The sequence below is a fragment of the Ornithorhynchus anatinus genome, chromosome 5 (genome assembly GCF_004115215.2).
Source record: "Ornithorhynchus anatinus isolate Pmale09 chromosome 5, mOrnAna1.pri.v4, whole genome shotgun sequence".
Taxonomy (NCBI): Eukaryota; Metazoa; Chordata; class Mammalia; order Monotremata; family Ornithorhynchidae; genus Ornithorhynchus; species Ornithorhynchus anatinus.
This window is the reverse complement of record NC_041732.1, coordinates 72,490,795-72,514,454: the sequence shown is the minus strand read 5'-3', so window position 1 is coordinate 72,514,454 and position 23,660 is coordinate 72,490,795. Positions and strand designations below refer to the sequence as shown.

The following is a 23,660-nucleotide window of genomic DNA, read 5'->3' as shown; positions in this document are numbered from 1 at the left end:
AGGCAGGGAGGGGATGGGAGAGATGTAGGTGGGTAGGGGGAGAGTCGGGATAGGGGTAGGGGGAGAGGTAGGGAGGGGAGGGGGTAGACATGGGTGGGTAGGGGGAGAGTCAGGATAAGGGTAGGGGGAGAGGCAGGGAGGGGATAGGGCAGGGGCAGGGGCAGAGGGTGGGGGCGATGCGGGGGTCGGTGAGTCTCGGGGCCTACGAAGCGGAGCCGATGGAGTCGGAGTGGAAGGTGATGTACCCGGAAGAGGAGGAGGGCGAGCCGAGGAAGCTGCAGCTGCCGGCCTTGCTCCCGGCCTTGCTCCCGGCCTTGCGCAGCCCGTCCTGGTCACCCCAGGCCGCGCTCAAGCTGGTCCGAAAGGGCCCCGGGCCATCCGGGGCGTCCCGCCCGGGCGAAGCCTCGCCCAGGTCGAGGCGGATGGCGAGGCCCGGAGGGTGGCGGTCTGGAGGAGGGCAGCACGGCCCGGGCAGGGCCAGCAGGCAGCCTGGCATCCGGGCCGAGAGGCGTCGAGGGGCCTGGGCCTCCCTCTCCAAGTCGGTCAGGGCCACGTGGGCGAGGGAGGCCGAGGCCAAGGCGTCGGGGAGCAGGGAGACAGAAGAGGAGCGGCCGAGGCTCGTCCGATGGGGGGTCCGGCGGGGGGTCCGGCCGGGGCTGGGGAGGGGCGACTCGTCGATGAAGCTGACCACCTCCTCCCGGCTGAAGCAGGCGAACTTGCCCCCGGCGGCCAGCTCCTCCCGGGGGAAGGAGCGCAGGGTCAGCAGGCTCTCCGCCGACCGCCGGCGCTGGCGGTCGGGGGCGCTTTCTTCCAGGGAGGCCGCCAGGCTGCCCCGCCGCCGCCGGGTGGCCCGCGGGGGCAGCACCAGCCGGGCCAGGGTGGCCATGTCCTCACTGGAGCCCCAGCGGTGCAAGTAGACCGGCGGCGGGCCCGCCGGCCACATGTCCGTCTCGTCGTGGGAGTAGCGCCGGGTGGGAGGGACCTGGGGAGGGGAGACGGGCAGAGAGACCCTGTTCCTGGACATGGACGCCAGGGCCAACGGGTGGAGTCCGGGGTCCCGGACCAGCTGGCCCGTTGCCACGTAATAATAATAATTATTATGGTCTTTGTTAAGCGCTTACTGTGTGCCAGGCACTGTACTGAGCGCTGGGGTTGATACAGCAAGTTGGGTTGGATGCAGTCCCTGTCCCTCGTGGGGCTCACAGTCTCGATCCCCATTTTACAGATGAGGTAATTGAGGCGCAGGGACGGGAAGTGACTTGCCCAAGGTCACACAGCAGACAAGTGGTGGAGCCGGGATTGGAACCCACGCCCTTCTGACTCCCAGGCCCGTGCTCTATCCACGAGGCCACGCTGCTTCTCATGGCCTGGGGCACGCCCTGGAACGTACCTCCGTTTCCCCATCCGAAGATGCCTGCCTCTAACCCCCTCCTGGGGAACAAACCAACAGGAGACCATACCCTTACCCTAGGAAGGGGGCTGCTTTCGCTGCGGGGGTGACGGTGAGCTCCCCATCACCATTAATTAACATTAAATGAGGCTTCGCCCGATGCCTGGTCCCGTTCAGCCTCAAATTTAGGGCAGAAATGATGCTGGCTCCTCTGGTCAGCTGCCGGGCGCCGGATCTGCTGTAGGGTGGGAAGGAGCCCAGGGCCGCAACGGCTGGGGGCTGGGTGGTCTCCAGGGCCCCGCCGTCATCCCTCCTGCCCCGCTAGGCCTCCTCCCCACCGATTACCTGGAGGTATTGCATCTTGTCCTCCGGCGTTGGCCGCAGCGGGTAGAGCCGGGGGAAGCCTCTCTCCAGGGTGGGGAAGTCGTACTTGGCCAGAGGGTCCAGGGCCAGCACTTCCCCGCCGTAGCTGTAGTCAAAGGGCCGCTCGTACATCAGGTCCGTCTGCAGCCCCGCGTCCAGGCTCTCTGCGAGAGGCCAGGCCCGGGTCCGGTGTCAGCGCCCCGGCAGAGGTCGGGGCCGACAGCCGTGCGGGAGCCTGCCTAGTGGGAGCCTCAGAAGGGCCACTTGTCAGCGGGGAAGCTGGGAAAGGGGCCAGAGGACTCCCTCCAAGCAGTGCCAAGAGCCTGGAAGCTGTGGCATTCACCATAGGCTGGAATCCAGAGGACGGGAGGAGGTGACTGAGGTTATTTTACTTTTTATGGCACTTGTTAAGCACTTACTATGTGCCAAGCACTGTTATTAATAGTAATAATAATTGTGGTGATTAGCTTGTATCTACCCCACCGCTTAGTTCAGTGCCTGGCACATAGTGAACACTTAACAAATACCATTAGCAGCAATATCATCAATAAATACGATTACTACTACTAGGTGAGTTTAGATAAATTAACAATAGCAATAATAATAATGGAAGTGCTTACTATGTAAGTCCCATGTGGGACTCACCATCTCAATCCCCATTTTACAGATGATGTAACTGAGCCCAAGAGAAGTGAAGTGACTCGCCCAAGATCACACAGCAGACAATTGGCGGAGCCGGCATTAGAACCCAGATTCTTGTGACTCCCAGGCCCGTGCTTTATCCGCTACACCATGCTGCTTCTCATAAGTGCTGGGGTAGATCAAAGCTAATCAGGTTGGACACAGTCCCTGTCCCACATGGGGTTCACAGTCTAAGTGGAAATGAGTAGGATTGAATCCTCATTTTACAGATGAGGTAACTGAGGCACAGAGAAGTTAAGTGACATCCCAAGGTCACCCAGCTGACGTGACAGAGCTGGGATTAGACCCTAGGTCCTCTGATTCCCAGGCCCATGCTCTTTCCACCAAGCCATGCTGCTTCATAAATCTCAATTTTTAAATTGTTGGAAGGAATCCGAGTGCATCCTAAAGAGTATTTAAGTGTCTTTGGTACCAGTCTCAGCACTAGGAGCTGAACCTTGGCTGGAGCAGGTGGGAATGGACGATGATTTTTATCAAACTCACGCTGGAGAGGGCACAAGCTGGGCAGAGCAAGGGGACATTGGAAAGGGGAGGAATTCAGTCCTTTCTCAAACTCTCAAAAACCCAGTGTGGTTCCTGGCCACCTCCCATCTCCCCTCCCCCTTTGCCTCACCCCCAACCTGTATCTTTTCTGGCCTTGCCGGGTCTCTGGGGAGGGTGGGGAGGTATTGGGGAAGAGCTGGGCCTCAGAGCCCCCAGCATCAGGGGAAAGAGTCAGTTCACCCTCCCTCCCCTCCCACCCCGATTCCCACCTTCGTCCGTGTCGTCGTTGGACATGAGGGCCACGCACTTCTCCCAGATAGCCTTGATGTCCGCTCGGTAGCGGTCACAGGCCCAGAGGAAGAGGGGGAAGAGCAGAGACTGAGCCACGGAGCACCAGAGCACACACAGAACCATCCAGGTGTAGGACGTGTCCGACTTGAGGCTGGCAAAGCTCACCACCTGCATGGGAACGTCAGACCCTGAGCAAAATTGCTCCTGGCTCAGGCCCAAGGGCCACCCAGTCCAAGATCCAGGCTCCGACATGGGCACCAGCACACTTGGGGGACTGTGTGAGAGGCAGCAACCTCAGCGGGGACTCCCAGCTCCCACATGCAGCTCAACCCTTTACAAACATCCCCATTCTTGCCATTTTGCAGCACTATGACATTATGGCCCTCCTCTGTCATCTGAGCCTGTGGGGGCCACTTACAGATGGCTCCTCATGTCTTTATTAATAATAATAATAATAATAAACGTGGTATTTGTTAAGCACTACGTGCCAGGCACTGTACTAAGCCCTGGGGTAGATACAAGCTAATCAGTGGGGGACAGTCCCTGTACCTCATGGGGCTCCCAGTCTTAATCCCCATTTTACAGATGAGATAACAGGCGTAGAGAAGTGAAGTGACTTGCACAAGGTCACGCAGCAGACAAGTGGCAGAGCTGGGATTAGAATCCAGGTCCTTCTGACTCCCTGGCCTGTGCTCTATCCACAGGTCACGCTGCTTCTCCATGCTGCTTCAACACATGGGCTCATAATGAAAACAGTCCTAAGTTCACTCAGAGCATGTGTAAGCCGGCGGGGGAGCCTGCCTGCGCATATACAATGAAATGAACTATGGCAGTACCCAGGATTCCTAGAGCACACGACTGGGAGATCCCCAAACCAGACCTGTGTGCCATGGCCACATCGGATGGAAACCACTGGTCCAGTGGGCAAAGCCCGATGCTAAGAGTTGGAGGCTTCGGGCCTTTTGTGGCTCCAAAGCTGACTCACACTGTGACTTCAAGCAAGTCATTTCACCTCTCCGAACCCCCACCTGTAAAATGGGTAAAACAACAGTGGCCCTTTCCTGAGACTGAAGGAGATCATGGTTGGGACTGAGCTTTGAGCCCTTTGAAGGAAGTTGCTAATTAAATGAGTTGAAATTAATGTTATTATTGTAATACTGTGACTGGGGTTGGGGTGGGGTTAGGGTTGGGGCAAGGGTAGGTATAGACTCTCCTAGTTTGGGGCCCTTATGAAGAACTTGCGCAAAGCCACAGGATTTTTTTTATGGCATTTGTTTAGCACTTACTATGTGCCAGGCACTGAACTAAGTGCTAGGGCAGACACAGGCTATTCAATCACTCATCCTATCCCTACTGGATTACTGCATCAGCATCCTTTCTGATCTCCCAACCTCCTGTCTCTCCCCACTTCACTCTGCTGCCTGGATTATATTTCTACAGAAATGTTCTGAGCATGTCACCCCCCTCCTCAAAAATCTTCAGTGGTTGTCTATCAACCTCCATATCAAGCAAAAATTCCTCAGTATTGGTTTCAAAGCTCTCTGTCACCTTGCCCCCTCCCTTCACTTCTTCTACATCCCAGCCGGCACACTCCGCTCCTTTGGAGCTAACCTTCTCACTGTGCCTCAATCCCCATTGCCCCGACTCGCCCCCTTGCAGCATGGCTTAGTGGAAAAACCACGGGCTTGGGAGTCAGAGGATGTGGGTTCTAATCCTGGCTCCTCCACTTGTTTGCTGGGTAACCTTGGGCAAGCCACTTAACCTCTCTCTGCCTCAGTTACCTCATCTGTAAAAAGGGAATTAAGACTGTGAGCCCCAAGTTGCACAACATGATTACCTAGTATCTATCCCAGTGCTTAGAACAGTGCTTGGCACATAGTAAGTGCTTAACAAATACCATCATTATTATTATTATTATTACCCCCTCCCCACCCCACCTCAATTGTATATATACATGTACATTTCTAAATTCTATTTATTTATATTAATGCCTGTTTACTTGTTCTGATGTGTATATATCTATAATTCTATTTATTTATAATAATGCTATTGATGCCTGTTTACTTGTTTTGATGTCTGTCTCCCCCCTTCTAGACTGTGAGCCCGTTATGGGCAGGGATTGTCACTCTTTGTTGCTGAATTGTATTTTCTAAGTGCTTAGTACAGTGCACGATTGAACGAATGAATGAATGAACACAATCAATGTCCCACATGGGGTTCACAGTCTTAATCCCAGTTTTACAGATAAAGTAACTAAAGCACAGAGAAGTTGTGACTTGCTCAAGGTCACAGAACATGCAAGTGGTGGAGCTAGGATTACAACCCAGATCCTTCTAGCTCCCAGGCCCATGCTCTACCCACTAGGCCATGCTGCTTTTCCTGAGCTTCTCTCCAGGCTGCTCATGTTCTCTCTGATCCTGGCAGAGAGAGCTTTGTTCAACAGGTGGACTTAACCTTCTCTGACTAAGCCCTCCTTTCCTCTTCTCCAACTCCCTTCTGCATCACCCTGACTTGCTCCTTTTATTTATCCCCCCCTCCCAATCTCACAGCATTTATGTACATATCTGTAACATTTACTTTTATTAATGTCTCTCTCCCCCTCTAGACTGTAAGCTCATTGTGGGCAGAAAATATGTCTGTTTACTGTTAAATTGTAATCTCCCGAGCGCTTAGTAGAGTGCTCTGCACACCATAAACTCTCACGAAATACAGCTGACTGACTGACCGACTGACTTGTGCAGAATTGGCAGAACTCAAACCATCTCCGCTGAGTCAATGAGTAACTCTTTCTTTCCTCACAAGTGTTGGCCAGGAGAGAGAGTGACGGAGAAATAAGGGCACTAGTAACAGCAATGATAGTCTCCATTCCATGATCTGGGGCTCCTGGGGTCACTGTCCCATGGAGCTGATGCCATGAATGTTGCTTATTTCTCATTTTTCTCTCTGGAGCAACACAGAGGGGGAGACAGAGGATGAGGCCGGGGGACCCAATGTTCTGAGTGGGCCGGATCCAGACAGGCAGCACATTTCAAGAAGCCCAAGGACAGGTGCAGAGCTGATGCGACAGCCAGTGCCCAGGCCAAGAGAGAAGAGTCTTCACTTCTGGGCCTGCTGGTTAGCTAAAGCTTCCATCTGCACTGCCCAGGGCCCTGGCAGCCTTTGACCCCCAGACCTGTCTGATGGGCTGTCCGTGCCCCTGACCCAGGGACATTGTTTCTTCCTGGGGAACGAGTTGCCAGGGAGTCTGGTTGAAGCAGGGAGTCCTAGGGGTTGGAGATGTCCGCAAGGGCCAGTATGTAGGTCAGTGGGGGCAGGGCAGGATTGAGACCACCATCGCAGACCATCTCAGACCACCCAGTGTGACCTCAGAGTCCATCCTGACACTTCCGACAAGAATCCTCCCAAACTATTCCAGGCCCAAGGCCTCCACAGTGGGTGGGATGCCCCAGGCCTGGAGCCGAGAGCTCTACTTTCCAGATGGAGGATCTGGATCTTACTCAGGCCCAAGTGGAATTCCCGTGACACCCTCCCCACAGGCTACCTGGCGTTTCAGCCCTTAACCCCTGGTCCTTTTGTGGGGAAGACAAGCCTCCAATTCATGAAAGATGGCAAGAGCTGTGTGCAAGGATGCAGGACAGATCTGACTGGACACTGGCCAACTCTCCTTAAGCCGAAGGCTGGGAGCCGGGGACCTGGGGGGAAAGGAAGTGGAGCTGAAAGTAAAAACAATTTCTACCTGAAAAGCAGGACCCTCACGTCCGCCAAACTAACTCTCTTCCCCTCTTCAAAGCCCTACTTAGAACTCACCTCCTCCAGGAGGCCTTCCCAGACTGAGCCCTACCTTTTCCTCCCCCCACCTCTCCTCCTCATTCTCCCTACTCCCTCCCTCTGCTCTACCCCATCCCCTCCCCACAGCACTTGTGCCTATTTGTATATATTATTTATTTCTCTATTTTATTAATGATGTGTATATATCTATGATTCTATTTATCTTGATGATATTGATGCCTGACTACTCGTTTTGTTTTGTTGTCTGTCTCCCCCTTTTAGACTGTGAGCCCATTATTGGGCAGGGATTGCCTCTATCTGTTGCTGAATTATACATTCCAAGTGCTTAGTACAGTGCTCTGCATACAGTAAGCGCTCAATAAATATTGAATGAATGAATGAATGACCCTCCCCTGTCCCCCTCCCCTCCACCTCAGCCACCATAGTGGCAGTGGGCTTTCAGGGACTGGGGGTGGTGGCCAGCTGGCCACTGGAGAAGACCTTGTTCTGTCCAGTTCTGGCTTTCTCCCTCAGCCTTGGAGGGAAGCAGGCTGAGACAAGTAGTCTGTCCATAGACAGAGCTGACCTCCGCACACAACCTTAGAATGATTGGTCTTGGCTTCTAAACCCCGTTTGCCACCTGCAATCCTGCCCCGCCACCTACCAGCCTTAGCTTCAGTGGTTCTCCTTGTTACTGCAGCATAATACATGAAGGAAAATGAAACCCGGGAAGTCGAGGAGATGGAAACAATTTAGAAGCTGAGGCAGACAGGGAGTGGGGAGGTAGGTTGGGATCTGGGAGCTGTCAGAAGAAGAGACAGTCCAGTGCTGCCTCCCACAAGTTGGAAAGGTACCCAGGGAAGGAGATGTCCGTCTTCTTCCTTTCCCATTGCAGGCCTGGACTGCCTTTGCTGTCCCTTGCCGGGTCCACCCACTTTGGGGTGAGAAAATGGCATTTCAGTTGTTTCCCAAGGGCCACTGGGGTCTCTCTATTCCACCGTGGCAGTGATCTGTGGGCTGGGGGTAGGGATCCTAAACAACTCCAAGAAGAAGTGGCCAAATTGAAGGGTGAGGGTAGGCTGGGGAGGGTGGGCTGCTCCCAGCCGGGTCCCGCTGGGTGGGGAGGGGGAGAGGGAGGATCGAGATGCAGCTGCAGAGGCATCAACCTGCTCAGCTGGGTTAATGCCCACTGTGGCCTGGCGCTGGAGCCAGTGGTGGGTTGTGGAAGCAGAGAGAGAGGGGAGGGGGAGAATGGACCGTTCTGACTGCCTTGTTCCCAACTACCCTGGGAGCGGCAGGGCAGAATGAAGAGCCTTGGTACCCCCATTTCTCCCCTCGTGGTTGTCGTATTTCTTGATGATTCTGCTGACGATGGTATTTGTTAAGTGCTTACTACGTGCCAGGCACTGTTTTAAGTGCTGGGGTAGATACAAGCTAATCAGGGACACAGTCCCTGAGCCATATGGGGCTCGCAGTCTTAATTCTCATTTTACAGATGAAGTAACTGAGGCATAGAGAAGTTAAGTGACTTAGCCAAGGTCACACAGCAGATGAGTGGTGGAGCTGGAATTAGAACCCAGGTCCTTTGGACTCCCAGACCTCTGCTCTATCCACAAGGCCAGGTTATTTTTTGAGTGCTTACTCTTTGCAGAGCACTGCACTAAGTGCTTGGAATATTAGACATGATCCCTGCCCTCAAATAGCTTAGAGTCTAGCAATGGAGACAGATGCTAAAACAAATTACGGGCTGGCAGAGCTGCAGCTTCTCTCAAGTCACTGCCTCTTTTCTTGGGGGTGGGGAGGGGATGCTGGGGAAGGGTGCTGAGTCAGTTCTTCTGCCCCCTGGGCCCCGTCCCCCTACCCTCTGGTCATCCATCACAGGAAAGACGACAGGGAAAAAGTGCTTTAATATTCCTTCCCTTCTGCGGGAGCCTCTGGCCATGCAGCCCTCGGTGGGGGGAGTAAGCTGCACCCAAGCCTGTTACTCGCCTCACTCCATCACAATCTGAGCAGAGCAACTCAAAAGACTGGGCTGAGGGACCCTCTGCAGACAGAGTTGGTTCCCAGATCCCCAAGGAGACTTCCTCCTGACCCTGCAGACACAGTTCCCTGACTCCAGGTACGGCCCACCCCGGACCTCAGTAGACATACCCCAACTCCAGAGGTATAGGTCCCTGATTCCTTACAACTCCACAACTACAGGCCTCTGACCCACCAGAGAGAGCACCCACAACTCCATGAATACAGAGCCCTGACCCTTCCCCAGAGAGCACCCTGAATACATACCCCTAATTCCCCAGAGAGAGCAGCCACAGTCCCAAGAAAGAAACCCCTGTCCCCTCAGAGAGAGCACCCCCAACACCAAGAATACAAGCCCCTGTCCCCAAGAGAGAACACCCATAACCCCAGTAATACAGGCCCGACCTCCCCCAGACAGCCCCATAAATACACACCCCGACTCGCCAGGGAGAGCACTCACAACCCCAAGAATACAAGCCCTTGATCCTCCAGAGAGAGCACCCACAACCCCACAAATACAGGCCCCTTATCCGCCCAGAGTCAGCCACCACGACCCCACAGATATCGGCTCTCAACCCTCCAGGCTCAGTTCCCCGGCCCCGCAGAGGTGTCCCTCCTCTGGAATCCATTGATATTGTCCCTCCTGCCCTCCTAGAGACACGGTCCTAACCACCACCCCCCGGCCAAGACTGGGTTAATGCTGTGCTCAGACCCCCCAAGGTGTCTCTCGGAAAGCTCCCCCACCCCGCTTCCCACCGATTCCACTCACCAAGATGGGGAGGCCCATCAGGCAGTCATAGGTGACGACAACAGCGGTGATGAGGTACGTGATCTGCAGAGAGGTCTTGACGGGCTCGGAACCATCGATGTATGAGCGCCGCTTGCCCTGGGCATCCTCCACCACAATGGTGGGCACGGTGAACCGGTGGCGGTCCTGGCTGGGGCCTGCCTGAAGCGTGAGGGTCTGGAAGAGGGCGATGCCCATGCAGACCACGCCCATGGCCACGCTACCCCCGATGAGGAGCAGGAAGCAGACCCCGAAGCCCAGCCCAATCTCAGTGACGATGAAGCGACAGTCGTGGGCGTAGAAGCGCTCGGTGGTGTCGTGCCAGCCTACAGCGGGCAGGGTGGAGAGGATGAAAGACACCATCCAGATGCCCATAACTGTGTGAACCGCCTGCTTCTTGGTGTTGCTTAGCCTGAAACGGGGCAGAAGGTTAGAGTGGGATCGGGGTGTGAAGGGCACATGCTAAGGGCTCCTCTCTGGATTGGGAGCCCAACCCCTGACAAGACCTCAGAAGGACATCCAGAATCAGACCCTTCCATTTCCCCCCTCTGGCCCGGCCCCTTTCTTTCAGTCTTCCCCAGCTGTGGTCTCACACTTGGAGGAGAGAGCAGGATTTGTCCCATAAACAGAAAGGGAAACTGAGGTCCAGAGAAGAGCATACCTCTTCACCTTCCTAAATGGGCGAAACTCCTCTTTCTGCCCCACCTTGGGAATAGACTAAGCCCTTCTCCTCTCTCTCCTAGCCCCAAACATATGAAATAATCCCTTCCACTTCTGAGATGAATTCACCCCTACACTTCTCCGGACACTTCACACCAGAGATGGGCTGTCCCAGCCCCAACCATTCAGTAACCATGGAACAAGGGTGGGGATTGGACTTTACCACTGTAGACTCCAACCAGGCCCAAACTGGATCACCACAGAAACATGAATTTCTGGGCCCAACACACAGCTTTGCTGGGACACCAATCTCTAGTGTCCAGGACTGGGTCAGACATTTGAAGCGTGGGACAGGAAGAGCCCTTAGTCCCTGCCCTCCAGGAGTTTACAAACATAAGAGGCCACATCAGACACATGACTCTAGGCATATGGCAACATTCCATATACCCAAACTTCCTCCTTGTCAGATGGCTTACGATCAAAAGGCTTCACTCCATATCTCAGAATTGCAACTCACCCCGCACCAACACCCCGAAGCCAAGAGCAAAGATTTCGGTGTGATCTATTTGGAGCAAGTCTAGCCAGTTTGGTTAACTCGTGTCAGAAATTCACTTGGAAAGTAGTGAGGCCCAGTGGAAAGAGCACAGGCCTGGGTGTCAGAGCACTTGGGTCTAATCCCAGCTCTACCACTTGTCTTCTGTGAGACCTTGGGCAACTCACTTACTTTTCTGTGCCTCAGTTTCCTCATCTGTAAAATGGAGAATAATCCCCATCCTTAGACTGTGAGCCCCATATACGACAGAGACCAGGTCCAAGATGATTAGCATGCTTAATACATTGCTTGGGACATAGTCAGCACTTAACAAATATCATAATTATTAATTATTATTGGGTTGTGTGTGCTTTGAAGGGAGGGGGAGGGCTTCCTTCTATGACAGGCAATAGAGCATCAAAAAACATAATGGGGCCTCTTCATCTTGCTCCTTCCAGCCACGCCTACCTTGCCCTTCTTTTTCCCTTCCCCCCCCCCGCCTTCTCAGGGAGAGGCACCCTCCATCCATCAGGCCTATTTTTACTTTGGAAAACAAACAGCTCAAAGTGGCCTGGGCCCCTCTCTGCTCCTGGAAAAACAAACATTGGTGGTGGAAAGGGCAGTGCCCAGCTGAGACTGCCCAAGCCCCCTGGCTCCGCCCTACAGTTCCTGGGGCCCCTGGAGTCCCTCGCCTCCCGCCTGAGATGTCCGCCTGAGCAGATGGCTGGGAACCACTCCCAGTTCTGCCAACTTCCAGGGCCTCAGAGCCTCGGCCTTCTCTGCCAGGCCTGGGGTAGGCTGGCATGGAGAGCAGGCTAGCACTAAGGGGAGGCAGGATGACTTCAATCATGATGTTTCTAAACCATAATTTCATGATAGATCCTGCCCTCCAGGAGGCAAAAGCCAGAGGCAGAAACAGCAGCTGTAGCAGGCTCATTTTCTGAACAAGGAAGGGGGCGGCTTTATGGACTGTGTCCTGTGAGGGGGAAGGGGCGTGGTCTCCGTGGCAGGAATTCTGGACCCACCCTCACGGTGGGCACTGCCAATGGCCTCTCCCTTAGAACTGGGGGGTGTGGCCTGGGGTGGTCTCTTCTGGGAGAAGAGCAGAGCCTTGGAGTCGGGTGATGGGGACTTTGAGGGTGAAGAGCTGGGTGACCTTGGGAAAGTCTCTTTCCCTCTCTGGGCCTCAGTTTCCCGATTCGTAAAGTGGGGATAAAAATCCAAACCGGTTGAGAATGAAGGAGCAGAGGTGGGTGTGGGTCTATCTAAATGCTCAGGATTTTTACTACCATGACATCGCAGCCCAACAGAGGCTCTGGAGGTGGGTGTCGGAGAGCCAGCCCAGGGAGCTCCAAGAGGGCAGCAGGGAGCCGTCCCTCCCCTATCGCTTCTCCGACTGTGCGAGGAAGACTATCAGGCTCCAGACCGGTCGAGCCCCCAGGTGTCTCCCCTCAGCAGCCCCACAGGTTCAGAATGGAAGAGTCCTGGGACTGAGCTTGCCGGAGAGAGACCAAGGTGGTATTAGTGCACCCCCTCTCGAAACCCAACAGAAATGTTTCCCTCTGTGGGTGAGCTCTTTGCCACCCTCCCTGCCGGTCAGGCAGGCAGAGAAATGGCAATGGAGCTGGAGCAGAAAAGGCCTGGGGGCTGGGGCTTCTGGCAGCAGGGGAAGGCAGCTTCTGCCCGTGGCCGAGAGGGCCCCTCCAGCCTTCCAGTCCATGGTCCTTCGCCCGCTTCTGAATCCTCACTCTCCCGCCAGCTCAGCCCCAGAGAACTGGGAAAAGGCTCAGCCCCCAGGGCCTTAGAGACCAGTGAGCCCCCAGCCTGGGACTGTTTCCCCTGGAGGCTCCCTCCCAGCGGCCCAGCCCGGCCCAGCCCGGCCCGGCCCGGCCCAGCCCTGGGTGGGTGTTATCCTCACCTGCTGCAAGAAGTCTCAGCCCCAACCCCTTTCTGCTCCAGCTCCATTCTCCACAAGAGCCACCAGCCTCAGGGAAGGGAGCAAAGGGCTGGGTCGAGGTTCGGGGACTCAAAACAGCTCAGACACATTCACAAGCAAGCACACTAGCACAAACAAACCCTCTCATACCAATACACCCATATATACCAACACTCACACCCACCCAACGAATACAGTTTGTCTTGTCTTATGCCGCCGAGTCCTCTCCGACCCATAGCGACACCATGGACGTATCTCTCCCAGAACACCCCACCTCCATCTGCGATCGTTCCGGTAGTGTAACCCTAGAGTTTTCTTGGTAAAAATGCAGAAGTGGTTTACCACTGTCATCTTCCCCGCAGTCAACTTGAGTCTCCACCCTCGACTCTCTCCCAGCACAGGTGAGGTTTGACCTGTAGCAGATTGCCTTCTGCTTGTTAGCCACTGCCCAAGCTAGGAATGGGATGGACAGACCTCTGCTTGACTCTCCCTCCTGTAGTCGAGACTGGTAGAGTACTGGAAACTCTCCAGGTGTGACCCTGAGAGGGGAAGGTATAAACCTACACCAACACAAACACTAGCCGAAGCATGCACACCACCAAACACACAAACCAATACATGCACACACATCCCTCACACACATGCACATACACAGACCCCTACACTCCCCCACAGACACATTAAGAACCCCTTTACACCTTTGCACACCCAAATCCACCCACAAATATTCATATACTCTAGATACCCACCCACATCTTACCTCATTCCTTTACACAGCCACACGGCACACTCATGCAGATGCCCAGATTCTCTGTGCACAAGCCCACACCCATCTCCCCACAGCCATCTCCCCACAGCCCTCTAGTCCTTACACACACATACACCCAGGCGCGCACACGCACACACACACACACACTCTAAGGCTTCTGCCCTCTCTCTTCCTTCTCTGTCTCCTTCGGATCTGAGGCCCCATTTAGCTAAAAACTCCCCCACTGCTCCTTCCGGACTGAGAATTTCCAAGAGTTCCAGGCCAGGGGACCAGACAATGGGCTGTGGGCTGAAGGCCCAAGCTCAGGACTAACATTCCTGAGAAGGCTGAGTAGGATGATTGCAGAGAACAGGGTCACTCCTCATGCCTGGCCAGGATTTGATCAAAAAAGCACTGATGTTGGGGGGGCGGAACATGCATTCTCATATTCTGGGGAGCCCAGGGAACCCTCTCCCCCAGGATCCCACCACAACCCTCCACCAGAGCTCAACAGCCCCTGATGGGCAGGAGAAAGGGTGAAGCACCAGCCTGTAAGGGCCAGGCATCTTCCCCTCTCCTCCCTTCCTCCCTCCCTCCCGCCTTCTCAGTCCTCCCAGACCCCTTACCTGTAGTTGACTGGCCAGCGGACCATCCACATGCGGTGGTAGGACAGAGAGGTGACGGAGAAGCAGGTGACCAGCGTGAGGGTATAGAAGGTGGACACGAAAACCTTGCAGAGACCTTCGTTCCACTCGTACTCCGAGTGGCGCCGGCGCAACTGCACCACCGAGTACATGGTGATGGGGATGGCCAGGTTAAGCATGTGCGTGCCTGCCAGTGTGCAGATCAGGAACTCCAGTGGCTTCCACTTCTTCTGCTTGGCGCTGACGCTCAGGATCCCCCAGGTGTTGGCCAGCAGTGAGATGCCGGCGCAGGCCAGCCAGGCCACCGCGTTGTTGGGCAGCCTTTCTTCATCATTCATGGCGGAAGAGGCAGGTCCCACGCAGCCTGGGCCAAGAGCAGGGCGGGAGGCAGTCTGGGGGTGGCACGGGCATCCTCTGGAGGAGCCCCGGGCTCCACCGGCTGGCACAGGGAGGGGAGCGGAACAACCCCCCTCAGAGAGAATAGACCCCGGGACTCCACGACCTGTGGGCACAGAAAGAGGAGTTGAGCAGCCCCTGGCCAAACTGGCTGCTCCCCAGCAGTAGAAGTACTAATAGTATTTATTAAGCACTTGGAGTGTGCAGAGCACTGCCCTCGGGTCCCTGGGCTCAATGTGTTCTGACCAGAGCAGGGCAGGGAAGGGAAGAGATGGTGCTAGGCTCTGGGCCCAGGAGCTCTTTTGGGTTTTCACTGGCTAATGAAGATGGTGGTACCAGTCCATTTCAAAATTTGTGCCAACTCAGGCTCATTGCCAGGCCCATTCACCACACCCATTAAAGCCCAGTTATCCTTCTGGACAGCCAACTGGGGGACTCTGGGGTCAGGCTGTCATTAGGGGAAAAGTGAGGGATGAGGTTTGCCCAGGCTAACCACCACTGCCCTCCCAGAGTGGTGATAGCTTCAGGTCTGCCTGGGGGCAACGGTGTCCAGTCAGAACCAAACTGGGCTTCCTGGGACTGGTCTATACCTCGAGCCCAGTTTGCCATCCTGTTGGCCCCAGGGCCAAAGTGGATCCTCCCCTTGAACCCACAGAACCACAGATTGGATGGCTGGAAATTTCGGCTCAGGGGTTTCCCAAAGCCATCACTTACAAAACCCTCCTTGTGGGGAACAGATACTTTTTAAGGGGAAAGGATACTCCTTGGGAGGGTCAGACTCTGGATTGGGTTCGGGATGAGATACTCCTTGGGCAGGACAGACGCACAACAGGCTGTGAGCTGAACTGTGGATGAATTGCATCCTTCCCTTCTTATTCCCTTTCTGCTACCACTACCTCTCAGCTCACACTATTTGTTCCCCTCAAGCTAACCTATTCATTATGTCTCATTCTTTTTCTCTCCCTTGCTCCTGACCCCTTGCTAATGTCTTTCCTCCTGACTGGAACACCCTCTCCTCAATCCCATCCCTTTCAAATTGACCAGACCACAGGTCTGGTCAATCCCCATTCTCAAAGCCCATCTGAAATCCCACCTTCTCTGGGAGACTTTTGACGATCAATTTTTCTTCTCCCCAGGTCAAAACCTCCCAATTACCAGCTCAGCAGTTCCGCATCACTTCTGCACTTATACACTCACAACCAACCATACCATTTGGACACCACATCGACTGCTTACTCTCTTTAAGCACTTTCTCTTCCCCCCCATCCATCATTCCATTCTCTCCTTCCATTTATCTTTTATTTATTTTGTGCTTATCTTCCCCACTCGATTTTAAACTCCTTAAAGCTGGGATCATTTGTTCTCCCTCTGCTCCCATGTACTTAGTACAGTGCTCTGCACACAGTTGGAACTCAGTAATTACTGACTGATTGGGAGAGTACAAGTAGGAGCTTTAATTGAATGGCGAAGGCAGTTATACAAAATGACTTACAAATAATGGGAGAACAAGGTTCAGATAGGTGGCAAAATGAGTATGCCAAGATGAAATATCAAAATAAATCAGAATGAATAATTGAATGTACAATTGGATATACATATATACTTAAGTGGTCAGGATTGGGGCCTAGTGGAACAAGCATGGGACTGGGAGTCAGAGGACCTGCATTCTAATCCTGTCTCTGCCACCTACCTGCTGTGACCTTGGGTAAGTCACTTAACTTACCTGTGCCTCAGTTTCCCCACCTGTGTATTGGAGATCTAATACTTGTTTTCCCTCCTATTTAGACTGTAAGCCCTACTGGAGGACAGGGATTGTGTCCAACCTGATTAACTTGCATCTATCCCAAGGGTTAAAACGGAGTTTGACGCTTAGTAAGAATTTAACAAATATCATAATAATAGTAATAGTATTATTATTATAGTAATATTATTATGATTATTATTACTATTATACATAATGGCTAAGGGTGGACTTTGGGTTGACATGACTTGGGGTACTGAGGATTAATCAGTTAATGTTGGAAGAGAAGAAGGGATTTTAGGACGGCTTATGTTAGATAGATATGGGTGGTTGGGGAGAGGCACCAGTCACCCATGGAGAGAAAGATCCACTTTCTGGGTACTCTGCCTCATCTCCATCCCCCCACCATAGGCATAGGGGGTTGATCAAAAAGGCTAAGACAAAATGATGAGCTACCTGGAAGTAAAGTGTTAAAACATGAGGCATTTCCTGGGAATAGGGTGGGTAGAGGGGAAGGAGAGCAGGAGGTTAATAGTGTGGGTGGGCTGGGAGGACAAAGTAGAGGGTAGTAAGGATTCAGGCTCTAAACAGGAGATCCGGGGGATGCTGCTCCTTGGAGGCTTAGAACAGAGGAGACTGAGCCCACATACTTGGTGGCAGTGACGTCTCCTGTTGGTCTCAGGGGGACTGGAAAGCAGAGTTACTTTGGACAATTTTTATTTTTTATGGTATTTGTTGATGATGATGAGATGATGACGACGGTATTTGTTAAGCAATTACTATGCGTCAAGCACCGTTCTAAGCGCTGGGATAGGCACAAGCTAATCAGGTTGGACTCAGTCGCTGTTCCACGTGGGGCTCACGATCTTAATCCCCATTTTACAGATGAGAGACCTGAGACACGGAGACGTTAGTTGACTCACCCAAGGTCACACAGCAGAGAAGAAGCGGAGCCGGGATTCGAACCCTCCCAGGCTCATGGTCTCCACTAGGCCATGTTTACTGTGTGCCAGACACTTTACTTAGCAATGGGGTAAATTTAAGAAAATCAGCTGGATACAATCCCTGTCCCAAATAGGGTTTATAGTCTTAATCCCTTCTTTACAGATAAGGTAACTGAGACACAGAGAAGTCAAGTGGTTTGCCCAAGGTCACCCAGCAGACGGTGGCTGAGCTGGGATTAGAACACAAGTCCTCTGATTCCCAAATCCATGCTCTCTCTACTAGGCCATGCTGGGAAGAGACATATTTTTCCTTCCTCTGGCACTGCCATAACAATTTAGTCTTACAGATAGGTAAAACACAGTTCTCCTGAGGAATGAAGATAGGAAAGGGAAAGTTGAAATCCCAAGTGAATTCTTACAGGACCCCCTCACCACCACCCTCCCAGCCTGGCCCCCACACCCCTGTCAGATGGAGAGAATATACTCAGCCCTGTTCCTGGACCAAACAGGCAGTGACCCTGCCAGACCTGAGGACCTGACTTGAGATGGTCCAGAGATAGCCCTTTAACCTCTGCTCCCAGACCAAAGGCCCCTCCCTGGACCACCAGCACCAAGGTGAAAGGACCACAGTCCTGGACAGATGACCATGTCCATCCTCCTATCTCCAAGCAGGATTGTTCCTTGCCTAGCTCAGCCTGCTGAGAATCTGTTCCCCCAAGAATGAGATTCGACAACTTCCTAAACCTCGCAACCTGAACCATTTTCAGTCTACCTAAGTCCCTCTCCTGTCTAATTGACAAGTAGACTGGATCACCCTGACGAAAGGAAAAGATGGGGCTGTGGAGTGTGGGGTGTGGACTTGGGAATCCCTCTCAAAGAGGCCTCAGGTCTAATCACAACATCCAGTCCACATTGCTTGAAACAGCGGAACTCTGAAATGATGATCCTGTGAATTGCATCTCTAGGAGATTAGAAAAAGCATAAATCTGGGAGTCAGGAGGCCTGGGTTCTAGTCCCACTCCTGTCAATAGCACTGTTGTGTGTGCTTTCAAGCAAGTCACTCCATTTCTCTGGGGTCTCAGTTTCCCAGCCTTTAAAAAGGGGATAATAATCACCTCTGTCTTTCTCTACCTCCCAGTGGATGTTAAGAAGTCAAAATGAGATCAATGTGACAGCACTCCAGGAGAAATAAAAGCATTCTACAGATTTGAAGGGTCATAACTTGTGTCAGATCCAGTCTCAGCCAGGACCATAGGACAGGCTCAGGGCTACTCTTCCAACCCACCTTGCCTGGGTCCCTGAGAGCAAGGTGCAGGGAGGAGTTGCTCCAGTGTCAGAAAAAGTGTCCAGCTGACCTCTAGATGCGGGGGATCCAGCCTGGTCCCCTGGGAACATGGACCTCGGAGTGGGAAATTTTGATCCGGAGCCCAGGCCCGGCTAGCGAGCAGGAGGAAGGAATTGCAAAATGGGAGCTAGGGAGAAATCTCAAATCAAGAAGTCACTCAAATCTACTCTCCTCGCAAGGTTTCTGAGCCTCCTCTCACCCCCTACACATCCATATGAGACTCCTACTGAAACCCACTGAAGGGTTGTCAACGCTCAAAGTCAGAATGTTCTTTCTTATTTCTAACCTAAGCCCGTCATACTGCACTTTCCGGTGATCTCTTTCAGCGCGGGTTTCCCAGTGTTGCACTCGAGACCCCGCGGCCAGGTCTCCTTGACTCCCGGGAGTTTCCGATTTCCTCCCAGACCAGCCCGTCACACAAATGAGGGAGTTCACAGCAGACTGCTGGATCCTTGTGGGCAGGGATCACGTCTAACAACTCTGTTATACTTTTCCAAGTGCTTAGTACAATGCTCTGCACACAGTAAGCGCTCAGTACATGCCATTGATTGAATTAATTCATTCATTCAATCGCATTTATTAAGCCCTTGTGCACAGAGCATTGTACTAAGCACTTGGGTAAGTGCACTACAACCCAGTGCGTGGAACAGTGCTTGGCACATTGTAAGTGCGTAACAAATAGCATTATTATTATTAATAAAGAGTGACTATCCCTGCCCACAACGAGCTCACAGCCTGGAGGGTTGGCTGGAGCTGGCTGGACGTTTCACTGCAAAGCACTGAAGCCTGGAGCTGCCTCTCCCTTGTGGCGTGGAGAGTGTTTTTCTCCGGCGGGCTGCGGAGAAAAAGGTTGGAGACCCCTCGCTCCGCCTGGCATCATGAAGAGCCATGCTTTCAGCCCCAGCCGTGGGGGAGGAGGAGGGGGGGTCTATTAGGTTGCAGATCTCCCAGGCCAGAGGGACCCTTCCTTGCCGGGAATAGTTGCCTGGACAGGAGGGTGGGCGGCGGAGGAAGAGAAGCAGGGAGAGGCAGATTGGATCTTCGGGGCCTGTCTCTCCCTCTGCTTTCGGTCCGGCATTGGGCAGCCCAGGTACCAGCCGTCTGGGGTCATTCATTCATTCCATCGTATTTACTGAGTCCTGACTGTGTGCAGAGCGCTGTACTACTGTTGCCGAATCGTATATTCCAAGCGCTTATTACAGTGCTCTGCACACAGTAAGCGCTCAATAAATACGATGGAATGAATGAATACTAAGCGCTTGGAAAGTACAGTATAGCAATAGAGACAATCCCTGCCCACAACGGGTTTACAGTCTAGAGCTTAGAACAGTGCGTGGCACATAGTAAACGCTTGATACCATAATTATTATTTTTTTGGGGGGGGAGACAGACCTCGCAGCAAATAAACAGGCATTAATATAAATAAATAGAATTATATATATTTATCTATATATTTATGAATACACGAGCATTTATGTATATTTATGAGCATTTATGTATATATATTTATGAGCACTTATGTATATGCTTATGTATTTTTATATATACATAAATGCTTTGGGGCGGGGAGGGGGAAAGACCAAACGGAGCAAGTCGAGGTGAAGCGGAAAGGGGTGGGCAAGAGAAGGGGAGGAGAGGAATTCACGTGGCCCGGAACGTGTCTCTCCACGCAGGTTCCGCGGAGGGGACGATTTTATTTATTTATACGGATGTTTGCTTATATTGATGTCTGTCTCCCCGCCCCCTCTAGACTGTGAGCTCGTTGTGGGCAGAGATCGGCTCCCTTTTATTGCCGTACGGTACTTTCCCCGGCGCTTAGGACAGTGCTCTGCGCTCAATAAATACGATGGAATGAACGAACGAATGGAAGGTCCGAGCTGAGGGCTGAGCGGCGTCCTCCGTCCTGGCTGCCCCGCACGCTCCGGTTTCCCCCGAATTCGCGATTCCAAAGTGGGCAGGCTGAGCTGCCCTCCCCCAGACAAGTGTCCCCGGGCCCCAGACGGGACCGGTCCTTCTGCCTGGGCTCCGGGGGGGTCAGTAAGGGCGAGCTGGTGGGCGACCTTTTAGCCGGACGCCAGCCGGCCGGGCCGGGGCCCATCTGCGGCTCCTCCCCAGGCCGGGATAATAATAATAATAGTATTTGTTAAGCGCTTCCTATGTGCTGAGCACTGTAAACGCGGGAGTAGATACAGGGTAATCAGATTGTCCCACGTGGGGCTCACAGTTTTTAATCCCCATTTTTACAGATGAGGTAACTGAGGCACAGAGAAGTTAAGTGGCTTGCCCAAGGTCACACAGCAGATAAGTGGAGGAGCCGGGATTAGAACCCACGAGCTCGGACTCCCAAGCTCGGGATCTTTCCACTAAGCCAAGCTGCCTCCGGACCCCAAGGGCCGGGGGGACCCCGGAAACTCGGGGTGTGGGTCCCCGAGGTCGTTCCGGGGCTGGAGGTGGGGGCTTGTCCGGAAAGGACCGCCCCGCTGCCCCTCGCCGCCATCCGGGGCCGGTGCGGGAGGCCCCGACGCTTCGTGTCGCCTTTCGTCCCCGGGGATCGGGGCAGGGGGTTGGCTGGTCCTGAACTCGGGCCCCACAGCAGCCCCGACCGGAGGCCGGCAGGTCCCGCCCCCCGCCCCAGGAACCCGAGGGGAGGAGAGGACTGAGCGCTTGGCTCAGGATAGACTTGGCCCTCTCTGTCCGTCCCGTCCACCGCGCCCCGCCCCGTCCCTCTCCGAGCGGCTCTGCGGGGAGCGCCGCTTTAATAATAATAATAATAATAATAATAATAATTATGGTATGAGCCCTTTCTATGTGCCGAGCAGTGTTCTAAGCTCTAGGGTAGATACGAGGTAACGGGGTTGGAGACGGTCCCTGTCCCACGTGGGGCTCGCCGTCTCAATCCCCGTTTTACAGATGAGGTAACCGAGGCACAGAGAAGGCAAGTGACTTGCCCAAGATCCCACAGCAGATAAGTGGCGGCGTCAGGATTCGAACCCAAGACCTCTGACTCCCAAGCCCGTGCTCTTGCCACTAGGCAAGGCCTCGGGCGAGCCATTTAACGTCTCTGTGCCTCAATTACCTCATCTGTAAAATGGGGATTAGGACTGTGAGCCCCACGTGGGACAAATTGATTACCTTGGATCTACCCCAGGGCTTAGAAAAGTGCTTGGAACATAGAAAGCGCTTAACACATGCCATTATTATTATTATTATTATTATTATTATTATTATTAGGCCGTCCCTGCCCCGAGGCAGCAAGCGGCGACGGCGTCTTGGGGTCTGAGAGTCTGGGGGTCTGGAGCTGGGGGTCCGGGGTCTGGGGGTCTGGGCGCCTCCCTGTGGGGGGCAGGGCCGAGATCAGGGCCGGGTTGGACTCCCTCCTCCCTCCCGGACCAGGTGCTTGGCGGGCGGTAAGTTTGGGGATTCGCACCTTTGACCGCAAACTTTCGGGAGGCCCCGCAACGCTCTCGTCCTGGGCTCGGGGGTGGACGGGGGAGTCTTCCCGAAACCCCGTCCTCCGTCCGGTCCCGCGGAAGCGGCCCCGGCCCGAGACAGAAGAGACCAACGCCTCTCCCAGGACCAACCCAGGAACATCCCAGGAATGTCCCAGGGCCTCTCCCCGGACCGCCCCAGGATCATCCCAGGACCGTCCCAGGGCCGCTCCCAGGACCGTTCGAGGAACATCCCAGGACCGTCCCAGGGCCGCTCCCGGGACCGCCCCGGGATGATCGCAGGACCGTCTCAGGGCCGCTCCCGGGACCGTCCCGGGATCATCCCAGGACCGTCCCAGGGCCGCTCCCGGGACCGCCCCGGGATCATCGCAGGACCGTCCCAGGGCCGCTCCCAGGACCGTCCGAGGATCATCCCGGGACCGTCCCAGGGGCTCTCACAGTCCTCGCCCCGGCGGCTCCCTGCCCGGTCGCCCCTCGCCCCTCGCCAGGCCGGACCCCCTGTCCGTCAGTCCGTCCCTCCGGTCCGCCCGATCCTCGAACGATGCCCGCCCCCTGCCCGCCCCCTGCCCGCCCGCTGCCCGGCCGGGCGGGCACTTACCCCTGGGCTGTGGGACCCGCTCTCCGGCCTCCCCGCTCCGGACGGCTCCCCGCCCCGCGCTCGGTGGGCGCTGCTCCGGCCCCCTCCGGCCCCGGCCCGGGCCCCGACCCCGACCCCGACCCCGATCCCGGGTCGCGCTGTGCCCCCGGCCCCGGTGCCCACCGCCCCGGACGGAGCGCGGGCTGCAGGGAGCCGCGGGGGTCGCTGGCGGCGGAGCGGCCCCGGGCCCGGAGCATCCTCCCGGAGCTGCCCTTCGCCCCCTGCCCGGTCCGGTCCGGTCCTGCCCTGTCCCGGGGGCTTCGGGCACCCGGCGGGCCGCTCGACCGCGGCGCTCCCCAGCCTGGCGGGCTCGGGGAGGGGCTCGGGGGGCGGGGCGGGGCGGGCCGGGCCGGGGGGCGCGGGGTCCGGGGGGGCGGGAGCAGGGCGCATGCCTCAGCCGAGACCCGGCCCCCCGCGCCCCGCCCAACCGGCCCGGGGAGACCCGCCGCCTCCCCCAGGCCGCCCTCCTGGCTGCCCCCCGCCCCCCGGCCGTCCCTCGCCCACCTCCCCTGCTGCGGGACGAGGGCGCCTGGCACCGGCGGCCGCCGCCGCTCACCGAGCCCAACCTGGTCGTCGGTCCGGCCCGGACAGGCCGTCTGGGGAGGGGGCATCCCAGGGAGCAGGACGTGGGCGGGGGTAGGACTGGGCCACGGCAGTGAAGTGACCGCCCCCCTGGGCCCCCGCCGGCCACGCCCAGGCTCGTCCTCCCCCCGAGGGCGGGACCCCCCCGCCCGCGCCCACCCGGGGCCCTGCTGTCCCCAACTGCGCCTGGACAGGACGGTCCAGCTCCAGCCCAGCTCCAGCCCAGCTCCAGCCCAGCTCCAG

At 55.2% G+C, this 23,660-nt stretch overlaps 1 protein-coding gene across 1 annotated transcript; it reads right to left on the bottom strand.

Annotated features, from left to right (window-relative positions):
* Positions 1–143: 143 nt before the first annotated feature.
* Positions 144–22,854, bottom strand: GPR153 (G protein-coupled receptor 153). The gene is made up of 6 exons (XM_029066899.1): positions 22,797–22,854; positions 14,306–14,825; positions 9,786–10,215; positions 3,208–3,397; positions 1,736–1,917; positions 144–982 (listed from the first exon to the last, which is right to left on the bottom strand). Exons 2-6 carry the CDS (start codon positions 14,659–14,661, stop codon positions 203–205), a joined length of 1,938 nt encoding a protein of 645 aa, XP_028922732.1. The 5' UTR covers positions 14,662–14,825; positions 22,797–22,854; the 3' UTR covers positions 144–202.
* Positions 22,855–23,660: the final 806 nt, after the last annotated feature.